The 13,516-nt window shown below is 42.5% G+C and overlaps 1 protein-coding gene across 5 annotated transcripts in view; it reads left to right on the top strand.

Annotated features, from left to right (window-relative positions):
- CSNK1G3 (casein kinase 1 gamma 3) overlaps positions 1-13,516 on the top strand; it is an 85,138-nt gene that overhangs the window by 6,884 nt on the left and 64,738 nt on the right. For all 5 annotated transcript variants that reach the window (XM_054714958.1, XM_054714957.1, XM_054714954.1 and 2 more), the window contains exons 2-3: positions 10,370-10,410; positions 13,188-13,257. In XM_054714958.1, coding sequence (XP_054570933.1) covers positions 10,370-10,410; positions 13,188-13,257 — 111 coding nt within the window. The remainder of the gene's footprint in view (positions 1-10,369; positions 10,411-13,187; positions 13,258-13,516) is intronic.

The raw sequence follows: 13,516 nt of genomic DNA, 5'->3' as shown, positions 1-13,516 counted from the left end.
GTGGGCGTGGCTCAGGTGTAGCGAAGGTGCGGTCAACTTGCATATTTGTCTATTATTAGATTAGATATATAAAAGCCTAAGCGACCGACCGACTGAACGACTGGTTGACCGGTCACTATGATGTGCAGTGACCACCAGTGGCCAAACGCTCAATGCAGGAGCTGCCGAGCTGCAGTGACTTGGCAGCTGTGGTTCTCGGGTGATGCACCCGGAACCAGAGAGGAGGGAGCCCGATTCTGGGGTGTGTCACCTGAGAACCGCCCTCTAGCAATCTGGGACCCCTCAGGGAATGTTGGAGAGCTGGTTTTGGCCTGATCCCTGCAGGCCAGGCCGAGGGACCCCATGGGTGCATGAATCTGTGCACCGGGCCTCTAGTCAACAATAAAGATAAATTTTAAAAAATAAAATAAAAACCACATTAATAGAGACATCTCAAAAATTTGATTACTGGCATTAAAACTTTTGTGATTAATATTGGGTAAAAAAGAGTATAAGGTATACATATTTTAGGTTAGTGGCTTTCAACAAAGGTGCTATTAACATTTGGGGCTGGATAGTTTTTTTTTGAGGACTGTTCCACACACTGCCTGGTGTTCAAACTGTTGGGCACTAACTAGGAGTTGCACTTGCACAACCCCAAATACACCAAGAAGAGACAGTATTACTCACTGTTGAAACTACTCTTCTTGGTAATTATTTAAAAAAATATGGTTGAACATTAAAAAAATTGGCCTGGACATTTTAAAATAAAACCAGGTAAACATTTTAAAGAATACGTAAAAATTAATTTTAGATAAATGTTTTTACTGTCATTTTAATCTATTTTTTATTATAAAATGATGAATTAATATTTTTTATATTTTTTATTTATATGTATTGGTGGTAAGGCTTGCATTCTATGTAGATGTATTTCTATTTTAGGCAGTCAACTAAAACCCCTAGAAGTGTTTTTAACAGGCATTGAATGAGACGAAATATAGCTAGCCAAAATATAGTGTTGTATTGTACATATATTTGTTATTTTTGGTATATATTTTATATATTCTGATTACATTTTATACATTCAGTATATGATTTAAGATGTTTTGACATCTTGCCAAACATTTCTGGCTGGGGAGAGCTTGCTTTTCCTGGGGCTAGCCAATTTTCACTTGGGAGCAAGTTTTTGATCTGCAAACTAAACAGTCCAGAGCCATACCTCCTCTATTTGGCTTATACACTCCAGGAAGCAATCTTCTTTATCATTCCTTGGCCAGGTACAAGACAACTGGAGACCATCTATATAGCCCAGAGGCCACCGGAATTTTTTGGCAAGACAATTATTTAAATTAGCCAATTCTAAACTATTTATCCTGCCCTGCCTTGCCTTTCCCTTGGAAACGAAAGGCCTAAGCTCTCTCCCTGCTCCTGTCTTTTTTCTCCTGACCAAAACATGATGCCTTCCATAACCCTTATACTAGGACCCTTGAGCATAATAAACTTTATTTTTCTGAGCCTCTTCTTTGTCCTCTCTTGTGGCTACACCTGACTAACCATCACATAAAAGAACACAGCACGTGGGTGTTATATATATTGGTTTATGAATTACCATATCTAACATAAGATAACTTTTGACATAATTAAGTATGTCACAGTTTTCATAACTTCTTTGTTTGTTTCTTCTTATTTCTATACCAGAGGCCTGGTGCACCGATTCGTGCACTGGTGGGGTCCCTCGGCCTGGCCTGTGGTGATGGGGCTGAAACTGGCTCTTTGACATCCCCTGAGGAATCCCAGATTGCGAGAGGGTGGTTCTTGGGTGATGCACCCCAGAATTGGGATCCCTCCTCTCTGGTTCTGGGTGCGTCACCCGAGAACTACAGCTGCCAAGTCACCGCAGCCCGGCAGCTCCTGCGTTGATCATCTGCCCCCTGGTGGTCATTGCGCATCATAGCTGACGTTCGGACAGTCATTTAGGCTTTTATATATATAGACTAGAAGCCTGGTGCACGAAATTCGTGCACGGAGGGGGGGTTGTCCCTCAGTCCAGCCTGTACCCTCTCCAATCTGGGACCCCTGGAGGGATGTCCGACTGCCCGTTTAGGCGCGATCCCACCGGGATCGGGCCTAAACGGGCAGTCGGGATGTGGGATAGGGCCTAAACGGGCAGTCGGACATCCCTCTCACAATCCAGGACTGCTGGCTCCCAACTGCTTGCCTGCCCGCCTTCCTGATTGCCCCTAACCGCTTCTGCCTGCCAGCCTGATCATCCCCTAACCACTCCTCTGCCAGCCTGTTTGCCCCCAACTTCCCTCCTCTGCTGGTCTGGTCACCCCTAACTGCTCTCTCCTGCAGGGTTGATCACCTCCAGCTGCCCTCCCTTGCAGGCATGGTCCTTCTCAACTGCCCTCCCTTGCAGGCCTCTCACCTGCCCTCTCCTGCTGGCCATCTTGTGTCCACATGGGGGCAGGATCTTTGACCACATGGGGCAGCTATATTGTGTGTTGCAGTGATGATCAATCTGCGTATTACTCTTTTATTAGATAGGATAGAGGCCTGGTACAGGGGTGGGGGCCAGCTGGTTTGCCCTGAAGGGTGTCCCTGATCAGGGTGGGGGTTCCCTTGGGGTGTGGGGCAGCCTTAGCGAGGGGCCTGTGGTGGTTTGCAGGCCGGCCACGCCCCCCTGGCAACCCAAGTGGAGGCCCTGGTTTCTGGAATTTATTTTCCTTCTACAATTGAAATATTGTAGCCTGGAGTGGAGCCAAGCCTGGGGCTCCCTCCGAGGCGGCAGCCATTTGTGTTGGGGTTATAATTGAACTTTGTTGCCTTAAGCGGGTTGGCCCGGCCAGGGTGTGCAGAAAGCTTTGCTTCCTCTGTTGCCGCTGGCAACCCTGGCCTGCTCTCTCAAGCTCCATTCTGATGCCATTTCTGTTTGAATTTGTTTACCTTCTATTATTGAAACTTTGTAGCTTGAGTGGAGGCTTAGGCCTGCAACAGCTGGCGGAAAGCTTGTTTCCCTCTGTTGCCTGGGAAACCTTGCTCTCTGTGGCTGTAGCTATCTTGGATGGGTTAATTTGCATACTCACTCTGATTGGATGGTGGGTGTGGCTGTGTGGGTGTGTCGGAGGTATGGTCAATTTGCATATTTGTCCATTATTAGGTAGGATAACTCATAACTCTTATTGTTCATATTTAAGAATTGTTGAAAATTCTGCAAGCCTTATCTATCTATCTATCTATCTATCTATCTATCTATCTCTATATCTATCTATATGTATATATACTAGAAGCCCGATGCATGAAGATTTGTGCAAGAACAGGCCTTCCTTTTCCTGGTTGCTGGCACGCCATGGACTCACTCAGGCAGCCTGTGCAGTGGCAGCGGCAGCGGCGCGGGCAAGCCCTGCGCGCTCTGGTGCCGCTTCCTCCATGCCCTCCTTCTCCAGAGAGTTCCTCTGTGCAGGGCTGGTGCTCCTGGGGAGGTGTGGAGGAGAAGAGGTGGGGGAAGCGAGGCAGGTGGGGAGGACTGGAGAGGTTGGGTGCGCTAGTGCGTTTTACTCTCCCATTGTGAAAGTGGGATGCAACTGGCCCCCTTCCTCATCCTCTTCCTCCTCACCCTCCGCCCGCCCTCCCTCCATGCCCATCGCCCCTCCCCTCTTGATTTGGCGAGATAGGGAGGAGGGAGATTTGATAATTTGGGTTATTGTGTAGGTGGCCTCTTTCATCTATTCAAAACAAAGCTGAGCCACCTGCCACTGCCACCACGGCTGCCACCATCGCCCCTTGGCTGGCGCGGGGCTCCCGGGTCATGCTAACTGTTCACCGAGCGAGCTCCCGTGCACGTCCGCGCCCATGGGGCTGCTCCAACGCTAGGGTTTTGTTTAACAGAGCAGCAGGGCAGGGGTGGAGTAGAGGGAGATGCCAGACACTGGGAGCTACGACCTCAGGCACCAGAGGGTTGCCTCTGAGGCTGGGGGCTGGGCCACAGGGAGGCTGCAAGGACAGTTGACAGGTGTGGAGCGCGGCAGGGAGGCCCTGAGGGGGCTCTTGCCCAGAGGCCCGGAGCGGCTGGAGGGCAGAGCTGCCACCATCTTTTTCACGTAATTTGCATACTCACTCCTTATTGGCTGTGGGCGTTGCAAAGTGATAGTCAATTTACATGTTTCTCTTTTATTAGTGTGTGTGTGTGTGTGTGTGTGTGTGTGTGTGTGTGTGTATGTATGTATATATATAAGCCTAAGTGACCCTTTGCCTGTTCAACCATTAGCTATGACATGCACTGACCATCAGGGGGCAGATGCTCAACGCACAGGCATGGAAACAAGGAACAGACTAATGAATCTCAGAGGGAAGGGGAGAGGGGGGAGGGCGGGAAGAGATTAATCAAAGGTCTTATATGCACCAGTGAGGTCCCTCATTCTGGCCTGCGGGGATTGGGCGGAATCCGTGCACTGGGCCTCTGACATCCCCTGAGGGGTCCCAGATTGTGAGAGGGCGCAGGCCAGGCCGAGGGACCCCACCTGTGCACGAATCCATGCACCGGTCCTCTAGTATTATACCCTCCTATCTAATAAAAGAGTAATATGCAAATTGACCATACCTCCGCTACACCAGTCACTCCCACCAGCCAGTCAGGAGCGGGTAAGCAAATTAACCCAACCAAGATGGCTGCGGCCACAGAGAGAGCAGGAGGCTTGGGTTTCCCCAGCAATGGAGGAAGTCAAGCTTTCCGCCTCCCCTGTCGGGTCCAGGCCTTCGCTCAAGGCTACAAAGTTTCAATTATAGAAGATAAATAAATCCCTGATACCAGGGCCTCTGCTTGGGTCACCGGGGGGCTTGGCTGGCCTGCAAATCACCACAGGCCCCTCGCCCAGGCCACCCCATGCCCCAATGGAACCCCACCCTGATCCGGGACACCCTTCAGGGCAAACCAGCCGGCCCCACCCATGCACCAGGCCTCTATCCTATCTAATAAAAGAATAATATGCAAATTGACCGTCACTCCAACACACAAGATGGCTGCCCTCATGTGGTCAAAGATGACTGCCCCCATGGGGACACAAGATGGCCAGAAGGGGAGGGCGGTTGGGAGGGACCAGGTCTGCAAGGGAGGGCAGTTGTGGGCGATCAGGCCAGCAGGGGAGGGCAGTTGGGAGGGACCAGGTCTGCAAGGGAGGGCAGTTGTGGGTGATCAAGCCTGCAGGGGAGGGCAGTTAGGGGTGACCAGGCCGGCAGAGGAGGGAAGTTGGGGGCAACCGGGCCTGCAGGGAAGGGCAGTTTGGGGGGACCCAGGCCTGCATGGGAGAGCAGTTGGGGGGGTACCAGGCCTGCAGGGGAGGACAGTTAGGGGTGACCAGGCCTGCAGGGGAGGGCAGTTAGGGGCAAACAGGCTGGTAGGGGAGCAGTTAGGCATCAATCAGGCTGGCAGGGGAGTCGTTAGGGTGTGATCAGGCTGGCAGGCCGGAGCGGTTAGGGGCAATCAGGAAGGCAGGCAGGTGAGCAGTTGGGAGCCAGCAGTCCTGGATTGTGAGAGGGATGTCCGACTGCTCGTTTAGGCCGATCCTGCCTTATTTATCTTCTAAACGGGCAGTCGGACATCCCTCGAGGGGTCTCAGATTGGAGAGGGTGCAGGCTGGGCTGAGGGACACCCTCCCGCCCCCCGTGCACGAATTTCGTGCACCGGGCCTCTAGTATCAAACATGCAGATTCATCATTTTTATGTTTATTCATTTTTCTACTGTTCCTAACTGAAGTGTATTATAAAACTTTTCTGAAAAATCTATGTATATAAAGAGCCAGGGTCCGTAATGACAAAGGCCTGACCAAACACCGGAAGTCAGTGCTGGATTGTTGTGGCGACCTAGCACTGACTGCAGCCGGTGTTGGAGCAGCGACCCAGCACTGACTGCCGAGGGGGCTGCGGATCAGGCCCAGAGAGAGGCCTGCAGAGAGAGAGGCAGGGTCTGATCCCCAGCCTCAGTGGCAGCTGTTGATCAGCCGTTGCCTCTTTCTCTCTCCGCTTCACCAGCAGCCATGCCTCTGTTTCTCTCCCGGCCTCCTCGGGGCTGCTGATCAGCCCCGCCTCTTTGATCAGGCACAGAGATAGGCCCAGAGATCCTGACTGGCCTAGAAACCGATCAATCAGAACCAAATCTGGGTGAACTCTGAGGAGCCAATGGCTGCCTAGGAGGCGGAGCTTTTGATGCTGACTAGCATAGAAACCGACCAATCAGAACCAAATCTGGGTGAAGTGCCAGGTGCCAATGGCTGCCTAGGTGGCGGAGCTTTTGATGCTAACTGGCATAGAAACCGACCAGTCAGAACCTAATCTGGTGAACTTCGAAGGCAGAACCTAAGGTGGGGGCTGAGGAGGGGTTTTAAGGGCAACAGCTGTTTGGTGTAAGCTGTAAGAAAGCGGTTCAATTTTTTCATGACTGGTTTAGTAGTATATTGCATATGGCTGGCTATCAGTTCAGATTAGGGATTATATATCTTTGTCTGCTGAGAGCATCTCCTCCTGCTGAAAAAGGCTTCCCCTCATTTAAGCAATCCTATCCTATATAATCTATCTATACTACTGAAAGGGTAATATGCTAATTAGACCGGATTGACCAGCCATCTTCTGGACGTCTGACTTCCTTCCAGACGAAGTCATTGTGGTGTGGGCCGAGACAGAGGCAGTTAGGGGCAATCAGGCCTGCAGGGGAGGGCACTTGGGCGTGAGATCAGGCCAGCAGGGGAGGGCAGTTGGTGGCGAGATCAGGTTGGCAGGGGAGGGCAGTTAGGGGCGATGGGGCTGGCAGAGGCAGTTAAGGGCAATCAGGCCGGTAGGGGAGGGCAGTTGGGGGCAACCAGGCCTGCAGGGGAGGGCACTTGGGGGCGAAATCAGGCCGGCAGGGGAGGGCAGATAAGGGTGATCAGACAGGCAGAGGCAGTTGGGGGCGAGATCAGGCCGGCAGGGGAGGGCAGTTGGGGGCAAGATCAGGCTGGCAGGGTAGGGCATTTAGGGGCGATCAGGCAGGCAGGCAGGTGAGTGTTTAGAAGCCATCAGTCCCAGATTGCAAGAGGGATGTCCGACTGCTGGTTTAGGCCCGATCCCTAAACCGGTGGTCGGACATCCCCCAAGGGGTCCCTGATTGGAGAGGGTTCAGGCTGGGCTGAGGGAACCCTCCCTCATGTATGAATTTTGTGCACCGGGCCTCTAGTGTACTTATAAGGAATAGACTATGATTCTATAGCAAAATGGTGTTAAGCAAAATAGTTTCTTTTTCTTTCACATAACACACACCATAGGGAGAGCACCCAGGTGTGTCTGGGTACCTCTGTCTCAATATATGGCTTCAGTATCTGTGGAATTGTGATTGCTCCAGTTGTTGCCACCTCCCAACCAGCACGAAGAAGAAAAAGGGCCAGGAGAGCACACATTTATTCTTGGGAGTGGGGAGTGATAAACCTCATATTCAGAACTTTATCACTTGGCCCCTCAAGGTGAAAGGCTGAAAATGTAGTTTCTAGCTGGACAACCATTTTAAAATGAGGGCATTCTATTATAGAAGAGGGCACATAGATATTGGTGGGTAACTAGTAGTTTCTGTTATAAACATATGCATTGTTTTTGTAGAACGTAGTTCTTTATAATTACCATTCATATACCATAAAATTGGTAACAGCAGCTTTTCAAGTTTAATATGGCACAAAGTTCTATTGGGAATATCTCCTAAGATTGGATTAAAACCAGTTAGCTGGAACCAGTCTCTTACTTGGAGCCTTCTCTTAAGTGTATTCCCTCTACATGTACACACTTCTCTCTTATTCATACTGTACACACAGACACACAGTTTGTGCATCATTTGTTTGTTAATGCATATAACAAATATTGATTTAAAGCTAACTATGTGAGACCTATGTCTATGCTAGGTGACAAAAATGCATTGGTAGTATTGCTTAATTATTGTTGATGTTTATAAATGCAACCCTCAAAATTCAACAAAGTCTCTAATGTTCTAGAAAAGATGATGTTTTTAGGATTTAGTGCTTTTTGCTGTGATATAAAAGATAGTTGACTATGTAAATGCAACAAAAACTACTTCTAGAGTATTTGGTAAAGTTAAATTCTATGGAATCTGTATTTAATCTGACTATCCTATGAATATTTACTTTTCATGTACATGTGAATAAATATATTCAAAAATTTTTGAAAAGATTATAATGTTCAAAAATGTATATGAAGTCACAGATTATAAATGCTAAACAAATGGACAAAAACATGTTTTCTAATATATGTTTTAAATACTTATGGGCTCAATAAGTATCTGAATACAGCTTAATGTTTTCCACTTTTGGTATTCCTATTAAGTTCCATCTTTCTGCAAACTGTAGTGGGTTTATGAGACTTATATTATTTAGTATTAGTATGAATGCTTTTTATGATTTATTTTTATAAAATAGGTATAAAAACTCAGAAAAGCATTATACTATTTGTATGAACAAACACCACTGTACAATAGCAGCAAGATATCTGAGACTGAAATTTTGCTCAGAAGTTTTACTGCCATTTGTCAGCTGCTTTATAAAAAGAAGTTAGGTGTGTTAATGCTGGAAAATCACGTGTGAAAGTTGATGCTTGCTTGTTCTTTGTTCTGTAGCCAATGTGACCAGGGCTATTTACTGTAACAGTTTTGAAAACAAAACAAAACACTGTCCTTTTGAAATAATATAATAAGAAAAATAACAGTTTTCTTGCCATAAATTTAATACATGCTTATTGAAAAAAATACTAGAAATTCAGAAATCACATACTCTATTTCTTATTCTTCCTTTAATTTATATATCAAATTGTCTTCATGTACTTATTGCTTTTAAAATTCTCCATAGTATTTTACTTGGGCTACGGATGCTTACCCATTGGGCCTTTTTAGATTATTTTCAATCCACCATTGCAAAGATTATTATAATTTATTTGAATTCTTTACATAATAATAATATTAAATCTTTATTCTGGCTTGTTACTTATCTGTTCTTTGTATATGGTAGATTTTTTTTCAACATTCAGAAATGTAAAATATTTTATGTAATCAAATCTGTATAAAAATCTTCTCACCTTTTACTTTTTTCCATTTTTTAGTACTTTGAAAACTTCCATATATTGGGCTAATAAACATTATTTTAGATATGTGCACCCCTGTGTTCATTGCAGCATTATTTACAATAGCCAATATATGTAAACAACCTCAGTGTCCATTGATAGAAGAATGGATAAAGAAGATATAGAACATATATACTATGAATTATTACTCAGCCATAAAAAAGAATGCAATTTTGCCATTTGCAGTGACATGGATGGACCAAACATTATGCTAAGTGAAAATAAGTCAAATTAAGACAAATACCATATGATTTCAGTTATATGTGGGAACTGAAAAACAAAATAAATAAACAAAACAGAAACAAACTCATAGATACAGAGAACAAATTGATGGTTGCCAGATTAGGGAGCTGGGTGATGGATAAAAAAATTGAAGGGATTAGGAAGTACAAATTGGCAGTTATAAAAATAGTAAGGGGATAAATGTACAGCATGGGGAATATAGTTAATAATATAATACCTATGTATGGTCTCAGATGGGTACTAGACTTAGCGAGGGATCACTTCCTAAGGTATATAAGTGTATAATCACTATGTTGTACAACTGAAACAAATATGATATTGTATGTCAACTGTAATTGAAAAATAAATTTAAAAAATAAAAAATATTTTTTTTTGTTTTGTGCCTTATATCTAACTCTTAAAATATTGGAATTTAATTTGGTTATACAGTAAGATGCTAATAACTTTTTTCACTCAAAGTAGTTAGCTAATTTATTAGAGCTGATTATTGGATAATACTTTTTTGTATTCTATTTTTAATATGTTACAGATTTTTTCCAGGTATTTATTGTATTTACTTGGATTACATATGAACTCCAATAAGATTACATTAGATAATAATGGATTTAAAATGCGGTGGTGATTAGGAGAGGAATTTTGTATTCCTGTTTTTATATAAGAGTTCTGGTTTTGCAATATAGTTTAGCATGCATTTGACTATTGATTACATTATGAGTTGTGTACAACATTACAACAAAATAAGATTCTTTTCATCTTTGTAAGTGGGCTGAAGTACTTATTAGTATCACTTTCTACTCTGAATTCAAGTGAAATAGTAAATATGTCATTGAGTTGTAGTATTTCCTCATCATTGAGGTTTTTCCTAAGTAGTTGGAAGAAACCTGTGCTTCCTCTAAATATATTTGTGCTTTTTTCCCCCCACCCAGAGTACAGTTTTACATAATATATCTTTTAAGAATTAATTACTGGTAGAATTTGACATTTTTTTCCTTCTTTTTTAAGGGAAAAATTTATATACAAATGAATATGTGGCAATTAAACTGGTAAGTTCATGTGTCTTATTTTTCCTTAATTCCTATTTCTTTAATGATTAACTTATATTTTAGTTACTTTTTTATTTTCATATTTATAACTTGAGTGTTTAAGTATATGGCAATGTATAGGATGTCTCTATCTTTCTGTTCCATAGAAACTCAATCCCTTTACTTAGGTAGGTAGCATCATAGAATTGAATTTTTGAATTTCGGCACTATTTTTCACTTAAGGAAGCTGGCATATTGACATTTTAATTAGATCAAAATTAGAAAGCAAGATTTCTCTTTCTGATTTAAGTATTTGAACAAAAGTTTCCTTAATATTTAGGATTATAATCTTTGAAAGTATTTCCAGGTAGCTTTCAAAGTCTCTTCTTCAACTGATATTTTATATATGGTAAAGCTGGCTATTGCCTGACTTTTGGGGATTCAGAAATTCTTGATGTGGGTGGAGAACAGCAAGGAAAGCAAACTCCCATGGAACTATTCTGAATTCCTAAATGTGCCCAGTATGACAGCTGTAAGGCATCTCTGTTTTTGGAAGAGTTGGGATCTGGGAGTTTTTATAAGACATAACTTTCTTTGGCACAGCTTTTCTATCTGGTTTGCCAGCCAGGTTTCCATGCCTGGGTTTTTCCAGTCTGCCTGCCATTCTCAATCTAGTGCTTGCCAATATAACCACTGTATTAAGGTAATGTAAGATGATTAGAGAAGAGGTAAGTGGGGGAAAATAGAAAATCTTTTGGGATGAGCTAGAAAACTGTACTTAAAGTATGTTTGTGAGTATAGGCCAAGTTTCACTGCAACAAATGTTTATTTTCACTGGGAAGTAAGATGTACGGTAGGGTTGTGGTGTCTCTAAGACTGGCTGACTGGCTTGTGGGTTTGGACTGGCATTTACCTGGAGGGGTTCACCTTGGTTTTAAGGTCTGCTCCTTGGCTTTATGCCGGAAAACCTGGTTAGGTCATCTCTTTACCATCGTCACTGTTAATCAGAGGTAGATTTAATAAATTCATGCAATCAATCAAGCTCAGAAATATTTAAGAAGAGTTAATTTCTAATTTTATAATGAAGTATTTTACTGTTACAGGTTCAGAATGCCCAAATCAGTATAAGTAATGTTTTCTTTCTATAGGCTGATCTGCATAGAAAGCCAAGTTAAAATGACAAGCTTCCCTCCTGATCATGAAATCTGTACAGGAGGAGTTAGTGTGTATGAATCACAATGGGGAGATTCAGGATGCAGGGACTGAACAGTGTTTGAACGGGCATTGCCAACTTTTGTTTCTTTGGGATTCTTTCTTTTCCATGTTCTATTTCAGTGGTCTAGGGTGTAGATATTGTATGGTGTTGGGAATGGGGGTGGCGCACAAGAATAGAAGTGTAGTAACACCCATATGCTGTGTTATTGATGCAGCAGCCTGTAGTGAGCAGGTCCACTCAAGGGAGCTTGTGAATGATATTAAGGGAAATAAACCACTGTGTTAAAACAGGAGCCACTGCACTAGGTTGATGTTTCCTTGTCTGTTTTAGTCACAAGTGGTATCCGTTAGGTCCTGTTATTTCAGATTTGGAACCTTTTTACCCTCTTGACACCATTGATGCATTAGTAAACATTTATTATGTCATCTTTTGTCCTTCTTACATATACACACATGTGTCATCTTTTTAGTTCATCTTCATGCTATGTTACTATCGCCTTAATTATTTTTCTTATTTTTTTCTTTTACATTCTTCCCCTGTTTACCTTTTTAAGCATAGTGATCAGAGTGTGACATATAATAATTTTGGTTATGCAGTGTTTTTTGAGGAACTGGGAATGTTTTTGTAGCTGTGTCTGGTATTCTGAGGTTGAAGTATAGTATGGAGACATGTTCGCTTCAAATTAAAAAATATATTGACAGGACAGAAATTTTTTTTAATCTCTTTTTAAAAAAATACTTCAAGAAAAAATTTTAATGTTACATGCAATAAACATTAATATTTCAAGAAAAAAAGATTTTAAATATAATATTACCAAAACTGTACTAACATAGTATAATATCACAAAAGTTGTAGGAAGTATCAAAAATCTGCAAATACCACATCATAGTTTGGTATTTAGTTTACTAAACACATGTAAAACATATACCGTGTAATATCTTTAATATTAATACAATAACAGACAAAACTAACTCAAAGGTGATAGAAGTCAAAAAGTGATTACTCTGAGGGAAGGATAATAAAATGTTTTAAAGATTTTTTGAGGTTATAGTTTCTGGTGTATGCAGTTAACAAAGCTCATGGACCTAATGCTTATGAACTGTGTGTTTTGTTTAAGCTTTATCCCAAGTAAAAAATTAAAAAAATATATTGTTGTTACTGTAAAAAATTTATCTTCTTATTTCTTCTTTCCTACTTTTCTATGATTTCACTTTAACCTAGAACTTTTACATAAGAAGTACACAGTTCAAGATGAATTCCTAGAAACAAGAGAAATAGAGTAAGGGTCACCATTCCCCCAGTCATGAATGTTTGGTGTATACTTTCCTTCAGGGTCAAAGAGTCAAACATAAATTTCCCTAATGATTGATCTAATAGCCATGTAATCTTATGTACGTTTTTGACATTAATTTATTTTACATTGAAATACATGTACAGTTGATCTAACGTTAGAGAGAGAAAGATGCCTAATAAAATATAAATTATCTAAGAGTTGACACCAAGATTTGTAACATTTGGAATTGGGGCCTAATGATCTTTTAATAACTTGTTTTTTTATTTTTTTGTTTTGTTTTTTAATTAGGAACCCATGAAATCCAGAGCACCACAGCTACATTTGGAATATAGATTCTATAAGCAGTTAGGATCTGGAGGTAAAATTTTATATTTTAAAATTTGTAATAAAATGGATTGTCATGATAACTCTTTGGTTTCAAAGAATAGTATTTAAATTGAGTTAAAGTGAATCACTTCTTAAGCCATTACTTACCGGACATTTTCTTGCTGTAGTCTTAATTTTCACTTCCTTATTTTAAACTAGAGGCCCGATGCATGAAATTCATGCACTGGTAGGGTCCCTAGGCTTGGCCAGTGATCAGGGCCAATCTGTGGGGCGACCGGTGGGGTGATCAG

This window comes from Eptesicus fuscus, chromosome 4, assembly GCF_027574615.1.
Source record: "Eptesicus fuscus isolate TK198812 chromosome 4, DD_ASM_mEF_20220401, whole genome shotgun sequence".
In the NCBI taxonomy this organism is placed as follows: Eukaryota; Metazoa; Chordata; class Mammalia; order Chiroptera; family Vespertilionidae; genus Eptesicus; species Eptesicus fuscus.
Note: the sequence above shows the minus strand (reverse complement) of the source record. Positions and strands in the feature narration are given on the sequence as shown.